Source organism: Serpula lacrymans, assembly GCF_000218685.1.
Source record: "Serpula lacrymans var. lacrymans S7.9 unplaced genomic scaffold SERLAscaffold_16, whole genome shotgun sequence".
NCBI lineage: Eukaryota > Fungi > Basidiomycota > Agaricomycetes > Boletales > Serpulaceae > Serpula > Serpula lacrymans.
This window is the reverse complement of record NW_006763305.1, coordinates 223,718-240,411: the sequence shown is the minus strand read 5'-3', so window position 1 is coordinate 240,411 and position 16,694 is coordinate 223,718. Positions and strand designations below refer to the sequence as shown.

Genomic DNA, 16,694 nt, shown 5'->3' with positions numbered 1-16,694 from the left:
CTTCCACAAGTTTGGATTCGAGTCCTCCAAAGTATGCGTCTACCGTCATTTCTCACTGCTCGTAGCTATGAAGGGCAATTTCTGCTTTCAGCTTGAGATGGGGATCCAGGAATTTGCTATCTAATTCCTTGATAAATTCTGAGATAGTTCCCCAATTTCGTGGTGCAAATAGGTCTCCTAGCACTGCGGTTTTGTTGTTGAAATTCGCCTTCTATGTGTGACAGGCGTCATTGGCTTTATCGGATGAGATGCAGGATAATGCGAAGAGGATTTTAGAGGAGTCGGTTTGGAAACTTTTGGGATAAGCGAAAAAGTAGTTCGCTAATGCGTTCTTCCAGTCAACGTATATTTCTTTTTTGCCAATGAATTTGAACGGAGGAGAGGCAAGGACAGCCTTGCTGCCTTGATTTGTTTCATCGGTCATTTCTGCTGCTAGGTCAGGTTCAATGTCTAAAGACTCTTGGTCGGACCAGTTGTTAGATTGGTCTTCGGGTGATGGATTCTGAGGTGGGGGAGGAAAGTCTCCTGGTCCTGCGGATTGATAGAGATCGTCTGGTTCTAGGGCTTCCGCGGCTGCTCCTAGAGATTGTGGGGGTGGTGTTTCGGGAGTGACAAGAGGGCAGGGTTCTCGATAAGGCTCCAGCTTTTTAATGAGTTAGATAACGAGTTTTTTAGATAACGAGTCTTTTAATCAAAGTCCGGGTCAAATACAAAGTTACTAGGGAAATCTCCTCCTTCTGCTTCCTGAGGCCTCCAGTACTCTATGTTTTCAGTAGACCTTTCGCTTTCCGACTCGGTTCCTTCGTCCGATTCTCCTCCAACTATATCTTGTAATGAACTTCCTGTTTCTTGTTCAATCCTTTCTGCGCAAGGTGCGAAAAGCTGCTCGACCGACGGAATGAGTGATGCTTCCCCTCTGCGACCTTGGTAGGTGTATGAGTATTGCGAATAGATACGAGTTCGTGGGCTATGATTAACAACGGCCCAGAAGTCGCTTTGGATCACTGTAACAATGAAACATTTGGGATGATCAGATTGCTGATTGACAATGACTGGTGTGAGGATTTCTAAGATCCAATAATATTGCTCGACGTATTCTGAAACATATCGGATATTGTTGATTTTGGTCGTGTAGTCTTCTCCGTCACGGAATTTCCTCTGAGCGGTTGCGATGAGCTGATCAAATTGTGCTAATGCAGCAACAACTCGTCAAATATGATCTTTGGTAGAGGGCGTGACGATTACAATGGAAGTACTGTGTTGAAGACCAAACCGTGGTCTGAATGCGTCAAGATCTTCGACTTCGGGGAGGTAGAGAGTTTGGCAAAGTGGTGTCAGATATTAGTAGTCTGTTGTAAAAAACGAAGATAGGATATTGTAGGTGGGTTCTTCGTGAGGCCTCTTCCTTAGAACGATGCCGCAAAGCAAGGTGTGTTCAAAGTCGTAGGGGAGGAGGCGGCTGGGTATGTCCGGGAAGGAAAGAGGGTGGATTCAATAAAGTTCAAGGAGGGATGGAATATAGTCCTGTGAAATAATATGCAGGTTTTGTTCCTGTACGTTGGCTACTCCCTTCAAAAGATTAACCCTCTGAGTATTCTTGTAGCTCGGGCGTACTAGACTCTCGAAGTAGTCGATCAACGGAATTTGTCCGTGCTGCAGGAATATGAAGATTAAAAGTTCTCTCCGTGCTTTGTCGGAGACGTTGGAGTACCTCCTCAAGGCTCCGAGAATTTCTCCTACAAATGGCGGAATGATAAAAAATGGACTGGGTGAGGGCGAGGGCGTCGTTTATGTCGAGGATGATTTCCTTGATCGGATCAATTGGAGAAGATGAAGCAGAGGAGTCCTGATACAACTCAGTGATCCGTTCGACCGTTTCTTCCGCGTCTGGAGTACGGACTTTGGTAGGGGTGGGGAGGACCGGGAGCGGTTTATTGAGGGCTGCGAGGAAATCTCTCTGGTGTCTGCAGCCTGCATCTGATACCCACTCTTCTGAGTGCTGTTGGGATGTAGACACGGTGGAGGTATACGACGTCGCTGACGAGTCCGGTTTGAAGGTATCTGATGATGGCAAAAAATGCAAAGAACTAGGCGAGAGCGATGATGGTAGATAAGACGTCCAGTTTGAGAGGACTGAACGACAATAGGTGTAGTGGTGTGGATAGTAAGAGGTTGATGACGATAGTGAGAAGAGGGATAGGGATGATAGAGGTGTGGAGAAGGTGATGATGAAGGTTTAGACCGGTGCAGTGGCAACGACAGTCTTTTTCAGGGTGTAGAGAAACGGTTTTCCAAAGTGTGGCTCTGGAAAAGGATTCGAAGTAGGTGAGTTCAATATTCTGTCAGGCAACAAATACGAAGCTATATAACAAAATACAATGCCTGGTCAATTCCTTGCTGGAAGGCGGTGAATCAGGGTATGAGTTTTGAAGAGTATCAGTATAGGCGCAAACCCAAACTAATATTGAACTAGAGAATAATACATCGAGTATGTACTTCTTTATATAGTGAACGGCAATGGTCAGACTGAGAAATGGAAGGACTTAAGAAAATGGTCTGACCAGCTAGCTAACCAATAAGAAAAGAAGGAGAAGGTGGTCCGATCTATCGTATTTACTAATCGCATGAGAAAATGTATTGGTAAGGAGTGTGCAATTGGCTGTATCAGTAAGCCCATGAGAAGGTGCTGACTCACAACCTTCTTTGCTTATCAATATCCCTCCAAAGTATTCCCAGACATAGCACTGGATCATTGCTATGTCATTTGGATATCTTCTCGAGGGTCTACAACAAGTCTCCTTCATTGTAAGTACGATAGGACGTGAGTGTGAATAGAGAATAAGAAGAAAAAGGATAAAAGTAATAAGACACCTGCTGTGATCTCTAGTCCAAGGGCAAGAGGAGTGACAGGGATTGAGTCTTTTAACCATGACATGATGGGAATGTGATAAGAAAAATTGATTCCTCACACTAAGAAAGGCAGAAATAATGCATTGCCTTGACCCTCTTGGAACAACAGGTGTTGTTTGGCGGAAGTCCCCTCCAAAGACCATTATAATGCCTCCAAATGGAAGTTGATTATCCAAAATGTCCTGCAATGTATGATCTAATGCTTTAATCCCATGACAGTGTTGCATTGGCGCTTCATCCCAGACAATAACTCCGGTATGTCTCAATACCTTATGGAGGTCAGAGTTTTTTGGAATCCTGCATGTGGATGTTTTATGTACAGGAATAGGGATTCAATCTCAGAGGATGCTACACATAGAGCAACATTATGATTATCTCTTGCTCAAGCAGCAGCGGCAATTGTATTACAGAGTTATGTTTTTCCCTTACCCTTACCTTCAGCACTGTGAATAAAGCAAGTTATTCCCCAATTATGATAGATTGACTGTATGATGGTATCAAAAGCATTCCGTTGCTCTTGACTGAGCTACTCCATACTATCTTTAGAGTAATACAGTAAAGTGATCAAATTTTATTTAGTCAGAAGTCAGTGAACTTGTGCTGTCTGTCCTTATAAACGTGAGAATTTTCAATGTGGCTGCAATTTTCACTACACTCGTTACTACTGCACTACCTTCCCTCTACTGCTAACCGAAAACCACGCGAGCGAAACTAAGCGAAAAAACGTGCTCCCACGTATGCCGCACGCGACTTTTAGGACCACCGTCCCCTTCGTTATAGATAGATAGATAGGCCGAGTCCACAAACCCATACCTGGACGTTGTCGATACGTTATTTGCCAGGTATCTAGAACAACTCCCCACCGAGAAACAGGAAGAAGTACAGTTGAGGAAGCTGTGGTGCAACAAACCGCAATAACAGCAGGAGGACCAATTGCAAGAGCACCGTGACTGGCCGCGTAAACTTGAAATACGAGTCCTAGTATAGCTAGTAATAGTCGGAAAATCCGAGTGCACCTGCCTTACTCTGATTCAATTGATCAAGTTCGTTCATTGTTGTGAAGGCTGTATAGAGGATGATGTTAATTTTGCGTCAACGCAACGGTAATAACCGCATCACGCTGCTCTATAGCTACTTATGTCGAGAGTGTGTGAGGCAAATGATACAGATGGACAGTTTTAGGTCGATTCGAATTGCTAGACGAGGATAGCTCTGTATGCAGCAGTAGGTATTATACTATGAAGAAAAAAATTACAGAGCAATCTCGACATCCAATCTTGCCAAATATGAATAAATGTCTGGCGACATGCGATACTTGAGGATGCCAGCAAATATTATCAGAGATCTCGACTTCTTCCTCAAGGATGTTAGTGTCTGGTTATTGGTTACATGATTAGTAGAAATATGGAAAGCATCAGGCGACGACTTACCATATCTCGAGTAACATCTGAGACAGCAGAACTTTTGATTGCTTGATGCAAAGCGGCGAGCGCATCCATCGTCAGCGGTAGATATGTTTGTAGATTACGCTGCAAGGCATCATGGAGATCCTTGAACTCTTCTGCTTTTCTCGTGATCTTGGCAACATCGCCTTCCAGAGGAATAAGCCCTGTTGACTCCATGACCTATGTGTGTTCATTGATTAAACGTGCTGTGAAACTTGACAATCCCAAGAAAGAACATACCTCCAGTGCGACGTCGGCACGCCCTGCGCTCTTAGCATCCATGGCTTCCCTCACCCGAAGAAGACGAATAGCTGCATCTCTATCTTTGCCTACCGCTCGGTTGTTTCGTTCATAGTGCTTCAAAATTTCCATCGCAGTCCGCTCTATCTCTCTGCTCTTTTCACCTTCCCCGCTTAGCGCAGCAAGTGTATTTCCTAGAGCTTGTGCGAGGCATGCAGTGACAGTCGAGTAGTCACCAGCAAGATTATACAATTTAATAGCCTCCGGGATACGGTCATTTTCTTCAGAGTTTTTGGCAGTACGAATCAAGATATGTTCTCTGTACTGTGCATTGTTCTGCAGGTGCAGGAGAGCGGCTCCCTGTTCGACGACGCCACTCTGTTATTGGAAATAAATAAAGGATAGCCCTGAGCACCACGGGAGCATGCATACTGAGTCAATACTCACAAATCTCGTGCCATCTGGTCTGAACCCACCCACAAGGTCCTCCCAAACTGGACCAGAATGTGCTAATACAAGAATCCGTCTTACGAGCTCCCAGGCACTCTCCAGGTTTTCTTTACCTACACCACCACTTTGGTCTGCCGTCAGACATACGCAGTAGACATATTGCAGAGCTTCCTTGGCATCCATCTTCACAAACTGGCGCACATAACGCCATATTAGCGTAGAAAGACTGAGTGCTGGAGGATTAATTGGTGATAATGTCACTGTAGCACATTTGTGAGACCCTCCCTCATTAGGAACATGCACAGGAAGTGGACGCACGAGGATTCATATCAGACGTCTCAGCACGAGATGGTACACGCAGTAGCCCGTGATAAGCAAGGCCGATGGCAAGATGTACAGCTTCAATCTCTGTTTCTTGATGTTCCCATAGAGAAGCAACGGCCTGCAAATACGTTAACCGGGTCAATCATCGACGCATTTAGACAATTACCCTTTCAAACTGGCCACAGATCAGAAGTACACCAGCCCAGACACCCTTCTTAGATCCTTTTTGGTTAGCAGACCCATTAAAGTGTCGTTCGCCATAGCTCAACAAAACCTCAGCAAGGCCGCGTAGCCCACCTTCCTCATTTTCATCGACCTATAGGTCGCGAATGATGATATTATTTTTCGACAAAAATGTGAGCTTACCATAGAAAGCTGGAACCACAACCAATCTTCGGTAGTGGTTGTAACATTAGGGACACTTCGTCGTGAAGGCTCCAGTCTACCCATTAATTTATAAAGCGCGAGCTTAAACGGATCAGCGGTGGCCGAATGGAGCATGTGTGCATTGTACACAGATTGAAGATGATCTCGATGTGGTTTTGGTAGTCTGCGTAAAAGTGAGTTAGTAACCATGCTTCAACCTTCAAAGAAAATGATCCTTACCGCCTATCTGGTGATCCGATCCAAGACTGGAAATGGTTGACAAAGCTAGCTTCACGATGCTCAATAGCCTGTTGATAGCGAAGTGCTTCATCTAACGCTTCTTGTGCGTGACCCGACCGCACAAGACAGAAAAGCCTAGCCCAAAGAGGCTGACCAGCTACCAACTTTTGCCGAAATATCAGTATCATACTATTTCGTCACGAGGAAGAAAGATGGTCACCTCTATACGATCTTCCCATTGGCCATTCTTGTAGTAACGTACCAGGAGGAAAGCTCGAACTTTGTTAGCAACACTTGGATCACCGCCCAGTCGAGCTTCCAGTGGGCGTGCCGTAACCGTGCGTTCCACAATGTCCCAATATTGGTCTTCAAGTGCTTCCCTAGCACCTTTGGTGATTTGGTTTCGGAGAGATATGGCTTCACGAGACTCGGGATCCCCAAGGTAAACCTTCGCGTACTTGCGCTCAAATAGGGGAGCATTAAGTATATGAGCACCGGCATGTTCTACAGGGGGGAGAGCTGGAGGCTCTGCAGTGATTTTGGAGAGAATGTGGAAATTTTGCACCATTTGTGCGGAAGACGCCTGTTGAAGATGAGTTTTGAGTCATTCTGGGAAGGACACCGACTTACATCCACGTTCAGGGAGGAAGCAGCTTGCATGAGCGAGTGAACAACAGGATAGGATACTCCGTTTAACCGTGCAGAGTTGAGTTCGCCGATGACACGATCGTAAGCCATCATCTTGCTCTGCATTTGCAAAGTCAAACTTGGTGTAGTGCTTGTTGCCTATGTCCCATGACCCAATTCAAATGACTGCAGCACTTGGAGTGTAAAAGGAGTATACTCGCCGACAAGTTACCTTTGCTATAGAAGCTCTTCTTCATTTCTGCAGACAGTTTGTTGTCATTGTATACACGTCCACCCAGTTCCTCAAAGACTCTTCTCTTCTTGGCCTCCCAGTCGCGTCTACTACGTTCTTCGAGCAGACGGTAGAAATCTTCCTGTGTCTCCTTCCTTCCCTCCTCTATAGTCGATATGAGGTTTTGCTCATGTGCGTGGCGAAGGTAACCTGCTACATCGGTGTCTTGGAGTGGTTGGAGAGGAGAGAAGGTAGTCGAGGTGTTCAAATGGGCGATTGAACTTGCTAGAGCTGAAGCATCGACATGGGCCTGTGCCAACAAATAATTCCTGTATTATCATTATTAGTGAAATGCTGAAATGAGTGTACGCCATGGACATACGCGCGATCGGTGTCATTTGAAGCTCCTGGCTGTCGAGAAACGAGACGACGAGACTGAGCTTCGATCTGGTCAAGGGAAAGGTTTACTGAGGGGAGATCTGGCCTTGTCAAATGCGAATTCAAGGCTCTGGATGAGTTCAGCAGCGAGGACAGGTCTGAGGCCATGTTTGCTGCAAACGTCTGTGGCGCGACAAAAGAAAAGCCTTAGGTTCAACGCGCCCTGCGGTGTCCTAATCTGGCATCCAGCTCTCTTACCTTTTACACGACGTGACCGCGGCACAGTCACGGTTGCAGTCCAGGTATAGAGGCTCTATTCAACTTCCTTGCTATCTTTCCACCATCCACTTACGAACCTATTTCACGACCTGACACGCATATTGCACTGGTACGACTGATATTCCTGACATGGCAAAACGAAAACGCGGAGGCCGTAGTACAGCTCCAGGAAGATTCGACCCGGAGGACGTCCGCAACGTCAAACACACTCGCATTGGCGTCTGGGACCTTTATGAAGAAAAACACCCAGAACTGGCACGCATTCCGGGCTCGTCCAGGCTGGAAACAGTCTTGCAGATGTCCCATAGTATACCATATGTCTGGCAAATGATCAAAGACATCACCAGCATTCCTCGCTGTTGGATTTTCTTGTCTTTTTATATGATAGCAGAAATCGTAGCCGCTCTGATTCCCGCAATCTCCCTGTGGTAATGTCATCCTAATTGTCTTCCATACCAGTGCTAAATTTATGCTCAAGGTATTCCGGTCAACTCCTTCAATTGGTGCGTCATTCCACAATATCGCATGGTTCATACTCTTACCGTAATATAATTTCAGGTAGAAATTGCCGTCGAGAAGCGAGATGTTGATAAACAGCTGCTTTTGCACGTCGCTGCAGGAAGGATTGCTTGCACAATAGCATCACGTTTGCTACAGTATGCACGGGGCCGTTTGGCGCTCCCTCTTAACATGCGCATCAAACAATATTATTCTACTCACATCTACCACTCTATGGCCCGTCTAGATGTGCCTACTTATGAAGATCCCGCTGTTCAGAGACAGCTTGAAGCAGCTTGGTCCACTTCCTGGAACTCTAGCGTCGCATGGGAAACAATTCAAATGACCTCTACAGTTTTCACCATTGCACTTCGCCTGATATCGCAACTGTCAGTATTATTTGCTGTTCTACGTGATCAGCGAGATGGTCCTCTGCTGGCTGTACTGAGTTTCTCGCAATCTGTATTCCAGTGGTATAGTATGAAACGCTCTGTCTTCAATACTTCAGGTATCTAAGTCTTCTGCTCATGCTCCATGCTTTGTGTAATGCCCATTTCTCTCAGTCTGGGCAGCAACGACGAAGAACACCGATTACGTTAGAATGCAAGGCTTAAAGCAAGTTATTAATGACGCTTCTCATCGCAAAGAAGTCGTCGCTGGGAATATGTCAGAATATATGACCTCTCGTGGGTACACTCGTCTTGATACTCTACCGATACGTGAACTTTTATTTAGAATTTCGGGACTCCACCAGTCGTGTGGGTGATGATGCAGGCGACTTCCATGAAATGCGCAGACTGTATGCTGTACGGGATAGACTGACGTTTGCATCAATCCTCAAAGAGCCTCTACGAGAATTGCCTCAGGTGAGCCGTTTCAATAGGGCCTGGCGGAATCAAAGTTCTAAAGTTTAGATATAGATCGTGTTCACTCTGCGGGCTGTTCAATATCCTGCCTCCATACCTCTTTCCCTCGCCTCGTTGACTCTCATAAACCAGGCATCGAGCTCATTCAGCTCGAGCTTATTCCAGTTTTTTGGTGAATCATTCTCTCTTGCCGAGCAGTACTCAAGTGTCCGCAAACTCTACGAAATTGCCCATATACCAAATCGGATTTTGGATGGCAAAGAGCCATTCCCAGAAAATTCAAGAACCTTAGACTCTGGTATTTTAATCGAATTTAGGTACGATATCAATTCATCTACCATCCTACATCGGTGCTTAACAAAACATGTACAGAAACGTTTCCTTTAAGTACACTGACGCTGAAAAATATGCTCTCCACAATGTGTCGTTCAAATTGAACCCAGGACAACTCTGTGTGAGCTTTTTTCACTAAGCGCTCGTATACCTCTCCTTACAGTCCATCCAGGTTATCGTGGGTGTGAACGGCTCTGGAAAGAGCACAATACTAAAACTGATCGCGCGCATATACGATCCTCTCGAAGGAGAGATCCTTCTGGACGGTAGAGATATACGCACTTTGAAGCTTGTGGATCTACGCCGTGCGATGTCTATGCTTTTCCAGGATTACACGCACTTTCCACTATCCGTATGTTTTTTTCCCATCTTACTCTCTTCGTATGCTTATGTCTGTTTCTATCAGATAAAAGAGAACATCGGCCTTGGTGATCCCACTCATGCACTCGACGATGACAAGATACGTGAAGCCGCAAGGTTAGGAGGAGCAGAAGAATTTGTCAATCGTCTTCCGGACGGTTTTGATACATACCTTGATCGACCGGTCCATGATTATTACTCGAGTCTTCCCGAAGGGACCACGTCACTGTTTGGCAGACCGGTCGATTACAGCCATGTACGCGGTGCAGGGAGAATGCAGTCTACCAGTTCAGCAACACTGAGTGGTGGCCAGATGCAACGACTAGCTGTGTAAGGTTTTCAATGCTCTGACCGGCCTTGATCATCCAGCTAACAAACATCCACAGGTCTCGCACATTCATGCGATCACTAATTTCTGGTTCCGAGCCTTCAGTGGGTCTCTTACTTTTTGACGAGCCCAGTGCATCTCTAGATCCCACGGCTGAACACGGTGAGTCCGTTTGTATAGCTTTCGTGTACATGCTGTTTCTGATCCATATTCAAGATCTATTTGAAAGACTGAGAGCATTACGTGGTAATAAAACGATGGTGTTCTCGTCACATCGTTTTGGAAATTTGACGCGCCACGCTGATCTGATATTGTAAGATACCTGACACCGTTCCTTGACCAATAATGGCCTTACCCAATTTTGTTAGGTATATGAACGACTCTGTGATAGAAGAAGAAGGCACACATGACGAGCTTTTGAAGAAGGGAGGTCACTATGCAAAGATATGGAATCTGCAAGCAAAAGCCTTTCTATGACAAGGTCGCTATATTGTATGTTGGTGTCTTTAGAATATGTATAGCATTAAAAGTGAAGTCTTGTAATGTATTTTTCTGGGAGCTAAGCGCTAAGCATAATAAGGTTACGTAATGACTGCGGAGTTGGAAGTGTTAATGGGCTGTTCTGGTGCGGGATGGTATTCGAGGACAGCACGCTACTCACCATCGTGCAGATAATCCAGTATACTCCTGTAAGACTCCAATGTCCTTATCCTTGATTTCTTTATTCCATCTTACCTCTTTCCAGTTCTCAGCATGCCTCCTCCCCACTATGATTTTCTCATCAAGGTAAGCATTCTCTGGCAATTCGCAGTCGCACCGCATCTTACATTCGCTCCAGCTTCTCTTAATCGGCGATTCAGGTGACTTTATTGCTCTTGTTGAGATTCACAAGTGATTGAGACCAATACTTGGGCCAGGTGTCGGAAAGTCATGTCTCTTGCTGCGCTTCTGTGACGACGCCTGGACGCCTTCCTTCATCACCACCATCGGCATCGACTTCAAGATTCGGACAATCGAGCTTGATGGAAAGCGCATAAAGCTGCAAATCGTACGCCTGATAACTGCTTTCTTAAATGCAATCCCACATGTCATATGCTCTATTTCCCTAGTGGGATACTGCAGGTCAGGAACGGTTTAGAACAATCACCACCGCTTACTACCGTGGCGCCATGGGTATCTTGCTTGTATATGATGTTACCGACGAACGATCATTCAACAGTAAGTCGACCTGCACTACTTCAATAGTTTCCGTAACAGCCCGTCTCCAAAAGATATTCGTACCTGGCACGCAAATATAGAGCAACATGCCTCGGAAGGCGTCAACAAGATCCTTATCGGTAACAAGTCTGACTGGACAGACAAACGAGCCGTCACTGAGGAACAAGGTCGGGAATTGGCCGAGGAACTTGGCATCAGGTTTATGGAGACGTCAGCGAAGGTAAACGACGGCGTGGAAGAAGCTTTCTTTACTCTTGCCAGGTGAGATATATATTTGGCCTTTCTCGTGTTTTCTTAATTATTTTGCTTGCTTGCAGGGATATCAAAACTCGACTCATTGACACACAGGCTGATACTGCAGCTGCGGCCGGAGGTTCACCCAGTGCCGACGGGTCTGTGAAAGTGAATCAACCGTCGACGCAGACGACGACAGGTTGCTGTTCGTAGATGGTACCTCGCGTTCTGTACATGTCATGTAGACGAACGCCACTTGGCTGTTTTGATATTTTTTCTGCTTTCTGCTACTCACCTGCAGCCATATTGTACTATTGTCCTGTACGTGCATTGGCAAGACTACATGGATGAATTCCAGTTCCCTCCCCACCATCTCCTGATCGTTTCTCCGCCCCATTCCTCATATTCTGCCTTTGTGACTCCAACACGCTCGAACTCCTCGGTGTTAGCGAAGGCTGCCATACCTTTCCAAGCGTCAATCTCTGGATCAACTGCTCTTATAATCTCCAACGGCATTTCTGGTGGCAAGATGGGCCGTAGAGTGGCATGTAATTTGGGTATTAGGCCGGGGAGCTTTGAAGGAGATCCGGTCACGAAAACGTTCTAAGGTCGGAGGCATTATGGATATGTTGAGTTTGTAAGGCAAGAGAGCTATACTAACCTTCACTAAGCGTGCTTTATCGCTGTTTGAAAATCGTGCTAATACATTCTGGATCACTTCTCCCACACCTGCAGAGTCGACACCAGCCATTCCAGGTGAGAAGTACGCTTCGCATACCCGCCATCTCTCAGTGTTGAGATGTATTCGGGTATTACCTGTTATTTTCATTATGGTCAAATCTTAATCAAACACAACGATGCTTGCAGAACACACCTTCAATATCACCTTCTTCATATCGAGGCCTAAACGCTGAAATGAGGGCGGATCGCTGTGAGGCTATCGAAGCATGTGTGTGTTCAGTGGTGAAAGTTGGATCATGAGCCAAGAGCTTAAGCTCGATTGTCTGTAACTGATTTATGTCATCTTCCTCGTCTGACGATGCCGCCGCCGTATTCTATCACAGGTCGATGAGTATGCCTTAATTTGTGAATAGACAACAACATACAATCTTGCGGTAGATCGCCCAGTCCTCATCATCTGCCCCAAACATATCCTCTATGAAAAGCAAAATAAATACAACAGACAAATATGAAAGTGAGAGTACATACCTGCTCCAGTTTTCCGCTTCTTTTTCGGAACTCGGTCATCAGCAGCTAACGTTGCAATGCTCTTCATCCTCGCCTGAGCCGCTGCGCTTTTTCTGTCACTTAACGCAGCTTTTCGTCGATTTCTATCCTTAATCCTATTCATGATTGCCTGATAAAATTCATCAGCAGCATGATGGTAGCAGAAATATCTGGTCTCACCTCTTGTTCTTGTCGTAGTTTACCTGACCATTTCCCAATGTCTCTCTCCCGTTCTTCTTCATCGCGCTTTTCATCAGCTTCTTTTTCTTCTCTTTCCTTCTCTTTCTCTCGTCTAGCCCTGGCACGTGCCTCGAACCCAGCCTTCATTAACTTTTGCTTTTTCTTCTCCTTCAGACCTTCTTCATCCAACTAGAAAGCACGTCAAGTTGGTTATAGGTCTGAGTAATGACAACCTACCTCAACATCAGGAACCTCAATGAGAGAAAATGATGGTTCTTCCTGGTTCAAGGTTATAATCTAGAGTGGGGCCATTATGTGGATTTACTCACAACACTGTCGTCTCCATCCGCTTCTTTCTTTCGGGCTCGTTTGAGATCGAGCTCCAATTTCTTTATAATATCATCCAGAGCTCCTTCGTCTTCGAAACCCTCGGACTGAAGAGTATTCTAATTGGCTCTCAGTCAATTTGGGCAGCAGGATATGTAGCCTTGAGAGCTTACTATCCACTCTCTCTTGTTATCTGAACGGCCTTCCTTCAAGTTGTTGAGATATTGCAGGTCATTTTCCTTTTGAACTAACTATGAAGTGCGTGATGAGAACTGTTTCAAAGTGAAGAAGAGGACACTACCTTCTCCATCCTATTCTTAGCCGCTATTTCCTGCAGCTTCTTGCCTTGCTCTTTCCTTTTCTCCGCTATCCGCGTCAGCTCCTCCTCTGTTTTTTCTTCCACAATAGGTATGGCAAATGGAAATTGAACTATATATTCCGATTCGCGTAAATGCAGCGGATTCTTCATAGAGCGCAGCAGGGCAGGGTAGTCTGTTGCGAATTCACATAAGTTGCGAAGCATCCACTATAGAACGCGTCAGTGAATATACAATCCGAACGGGTATCAGAAACGTGAGTACATTGGTTTGTGTTGAGGTCACCCGCGTTGGGAAACTTGGATACTTTAGTTGTATGAGCTTTAGCAGATAGTCGGTTGACTGTTGCGTGCCCCATGGTATTCTGAATGCAGAAGAAAGGTGAGGAAGGCGAGAATTGACGGCAGACGAATATCGCTGACCGCTTAGCGTGGCTCATAATACCTCTACCTTCCACAACCGGCACGACTGAAGTTGACGCCGTGTTGAATGAGACGACTAAACCATCCGATGTGAAACGTTCAGAAGAGCCTGGCTTGTTGTTCTGGTAGAAGGACATGAGGGAGTCCACGCAGTATGTCACAGAGGGTACCGAATACTGCTCGAACATGAGTTCTGAGGTCACTATAACATATACAACACTGTCAGCGAAAGCTGGTGCCAGACGAGAGATTTCACACACAAGCTCGAGAGTGCAATGAGGAACTTAGCCTCTCAGTCATCAATATCGGATGTTCCACCGATGAAGTGTCTATGCCAAGACGTATGAAAACATAGTCCAATGCATTCTCCTATGTGTACCCACGAAAACTGTTCAAACCCGTAGAAAGAGTGTAGAGTAGAACGCACTAGTGCATCGAAATTGAGTAGCACATCCCCCTCCCATGGAGTTCTTGCCTGTCCTTTGGCTCCGCTTTCCGCGTCGATGGCATCACCGAACAAGAGTAGAGGCTTATTATATTTTCGTTCTTTGTATTTGGCGACGACATTCAGGTTTGAGTGAGGGGAAGAGGCGGTGGAGAAACCAAAGCGTATGTTGGTCGACCCGTTGTCAATGATAAGAGGAGTACTTTTGGACCGAAAGTCGTCGTAGGAGTCTGGGGGGACCACAACTGGCAGCAGGTTCGCAGGGATGTAGGTGGTCCTGTGGTTGTCCGTCATGGCGTAGACAATGCAAGACTGAATAGCTTCATGCGACTAAAGCGCCAATATGTATATACCACTACCTGTAGTGTGGTGATTGCCACGAGAGCATAGAATGACATACATCTGATTCAAGATTCGTATAGAACCGTGGCGCAAAGCAAAACAACAACAACAACAACAACAACAATAACAGTATAGTAATGGAAGTGGATAAGTAACCGTAACACCCAAAAACTATGGTCAGGTAATCATTTAATATGCATACAAAATACTACTGTGGATGATCCTCAAAGTTGTGTACATGAACAGTGCTGAGCTTGTGGTATTTGGTAATAGAGTAAAGATAAGTGAAAATGGGATTTGAACAGGAACCCTTACTGTCTCCCAGTGTGGGCCAACCTAGCCCTCCAAGCAATCCCTAACCATACTAGCGTCTTGAGCGACTGCTTCTAGCTCGCGATTCTTCAAAGCGCTGTCTGATTCCAGCATAACCTGCACGGTCCACCCGATGTAGATAGTAGCATCCACTATTGCTTCCCCACGAGACACCGCCAGACCGATATTGACGCTCAACCACCTCGAAAATCGCACTGATATCATCCACCTAAGCACGTACGACCTGGTTAGATAGTCAACTCTGGTAAGGTTTCGATGACCTACATTCCGTTCAGTGACGCGTGCATTTAGTGATGACACGAAGGGTTTTAACGAAACGACAATAGCTCCCTCTTTGAGGTCGAGAAACCTCGGACGAAGAGCCTCGTTCACTGAGATACAAACTCAGGTCAGACATACTCCCAAAAACACAGCAATACGCACAAGATTGCAAAAAAACCTTGTTATTGACCAAAACAACGTCAGCTTGGGGCAGAAGCTCTGTCACTCTTGCACTAGTTAACATGTCGCCTTCCTCTAACTCAACTTCGCCCATGGAAACTCCCCACATTCGACAACGCGTTTTAAACTGCTGTAGCTGTTCTTTGGCTATCTTAGCAGGTGCCTGCATGAGCTCAATGCCAAAACTTCGGCAGCCACTTTGCAAACTCGCTTGCATAACGACGTTGCCAACGCCGGAGCCAAGGTCAATAAGTAGAGAATTCGTATTTATTCCAGTAAGAGAGATGATTTCGGATGTAAGCGATGGCATGAGTTCGCCATATACTTCTGAGGAGAATGCTGAGTATCGATTCAATGTATGGACATGGGGACCAACGGATCGCTGATACGTTTCATCAATTATTCGTGTGAGAACATCATAGGGAATACCAGATGTCCAAGTTTTGACAGTTTCTCGAAATATATTATTTGGGCTAGAGGCGAAAGGGTCGGTTGGAAGAGGAGGATATTTGAGCGTTCTCAAGAGGTGATTGATATCAGTCATAGTTTTCTGGAAAAGAAGGCCGTCGCGTCGACGAAGTGCACGCTGAAATAATTTCAGGTGATCGGGTCTATCAGAGTCAGTGACTGGAGGGACTGGAAGAGTAGAGTTTTCAGTGCTCGCATCCTGTGGGAGATCTATGGAAGATGAGGGAGGGGAAGGGGTGGGTGACGAGGTATCCGAGAACATGGCATCTGGGAATGTTCCAAAGAGGGACTGTTGTGCGGGTGTCAAATAAGCTGATACGAGGTCAGAAAAGATTCTTTCAAAAAATGAATCCTTACATTTGATGATAGCGTGTAATGAGAGTTCTAGGCACATGATGGGGTCATAATGATTTTTATCCTTGGGAGTAAGTAGAATGAAGCTAAAAGATGAAGGTAATAGGATATAAGAAGATGTATCCAAGGGGGAAAAAAGATGGCACACATCTACCTTTCACAAGCATCGTTATTTGGGTACTCAAGTTTGGTAACTGGGTAATTGGTCGGATGGGGCTCAAAAGAAGTATCCTCAGGATCATCTAAATTTTTGAAATCTGAGATAAGGATGAGTTAGGCACTTCGAGAGGACAACATGCCCTTGAACACTTACAGCCTTTATATGTCCGCATGAGATCTCTAACCACGACCTCAGAGCTCACGAAATCGGGGCCTGGAGTGCCACCTTCTTCTGTCCAACACTGGCGATGCACATGGTTTTCTGTAGCAGAGGGAAACGAAGAAGTAGAGCGCGACCGACTACATCTGTAGATGGACTCAGGTTCAGGGAGCAGCGTACGCTGCCGACTT

At 45.8% G+C, this 16,694-nt stretch overlaps 6 protein-coding genes across 6 annotated transcripts; 3 read left to right on the top strand and 3 right to left on the bottom strand.

The window, feature by feature from the left end:
* Window positions 1–1,663: 1,663 nt before the first annotated feature.
* On the top strand, window positions 1,664–1,834 carry SERLADRAFT_401864 (uncharacterized protein; the record flags this gene model as incomplete). Its single annotated transcript, XM_007323553.1, has 1 exon — window positions 1,664–1,834. One exon carries the CDS (start codon window positions 1,664–1,666, stop codon window positions 1,832–1,834), a length of 171 nt encoding a protein of 56 aa, XP_007323615.1.
* A 2,246-nt stretch (window positions 1,835–4,080) lies between these two features.
* Window positions 4,081–7,380, bottom strand: SERLADRAFT_453453 (uncharacterized protein; the record flags this gene model as incomplete). The annotated part of the gene is made up of 12 exons (XM_007323552.1): window positions 4,081–4,284; window positions 4,341–4,535; window positions 4,596–4,973; window positions 5,043–5,305; window positions 5,364–5,487; window positions 5,536–5,685; window positions 5,736–5,919; window positions 5,976–6,139; window positions 6,196–6,558; window positions 6,606–6,741; window positions 6,828–7,163; window positions 7,217–7,380. 12 exons carry the CDS (start codon window positions 7,378–7,380, stop codon window positions 4,162–4,164), a joined length of 2,580 nt encoding a protein of 859 aa, XP_007323614.1.
* Window positions 7,381–7,620: 240 nt separating this feature from the next.
* On the top strand, window positions 7,621–10,439 carry SERLADRAFT_453452 (uncharacterized protein; the record flags this gene model as incomplete). The annotated part of the gene is made up of 10 exons (XM_007323551.1): window positions 7,621–7,887; window positions 8,050–8,467; window positions 8,553–8,675; window positions 8,725–8,855; window positions 8,910–9,172; window positions 9,228–9,309; window positions 9,361–9,540; window positions 9,595–9,878; window positions 9,935–10,189; window positions 10,245–10,439. 10 exons carry the CDS (start codon window positions 7,621–7,623, stop codon window positions 10,351–10,353), a joined length of 2,112 nt encoding a protein of 703 aa, XP_007323613.1.
* A 78-nt stretch (window positions 10,440–10,517) lies between these two features.
* Window positions 10,518–11,696, top strand: SERLADRAFT_401850 (uncharacterized protein; the record flags this gene model as incomplete). Its single annotated transcript, XM_007323550.1, has 7 exons — window positions 10,518–10,565; window positions 10,622–10,662; window positions 10,715–10,736; window positions 10,794–10,924; window positions 10,986–11,094; window positions 11,148–11,355; window positions 11,412–11,696. The coding sequence occupies 6 exons, from the start codon at window positions 10,630–10,632 to the stop codon at window positions 11,539–11,541; spliced, it is 633 nt and encodes a 210-aa protein (XP_007323612.1).
* Window positions 10,518–14,540, bottom strand: SERLADRAFT_453450 (uncharacterized protein; the record flags this gene model as incomplete). The annotated part of the gene is made up of 20 exons (XM_007323549.1): window positions 10,518–10,565; window positions 10,622–10,662; window positions 10,715–10,736; window positions 10,794–10,924; window positions 10,986–11,094; window positions 11,148–11,355; window positions 11,412–11,931; window positions 11,990–12,144; window positions 12,203–12,383; window positions 12,435–12,484; window positions 12,538–12,685; window positions 12,736–12,924; window positions 12,973–13,014; window positions 13,065–13,181; window positions 13,236–13,313; window positions 13,364–13,588; window positions 13,644–13,743; window positions 13,802–14,003; window positions 14,062–14,170; window positions 14,229–14,540. 14 exons carry the CDS (start codon window positions 14,538–14,540, stop codon window positions 11,668–11,670), a joined length of 2,172 nt encoding a protein of 723 aa, XP_007323611.1.
* Window positions 14,541–14,674: 134 nt separating this feature from the next.
* On the bottom strand, window positions 14,675–16,635 carry SERLADRAFT_478945 (uncharacterized protein; the record flags this gene model as incomplete). The annotated part of the gene is made up of 6 exons (XM_007323548.1): window positions 14,675–15,129; window positions 15,186–15,292; window positions 15,345–16,142; window positions 16,188–16,270; window positions 16,339–16,441; window positions 16,498–16,635. 6 exons carry the CDS (start codon window positions 16,514–16,516, stop codon window positions 14,953–14,955), a joined length of 1,287 nt encoding a protein of 428 aa, XP_007323610.1.
* Between the last annotated feature and the right edge of the window lie 59 nt (window positions 16,636–16,694).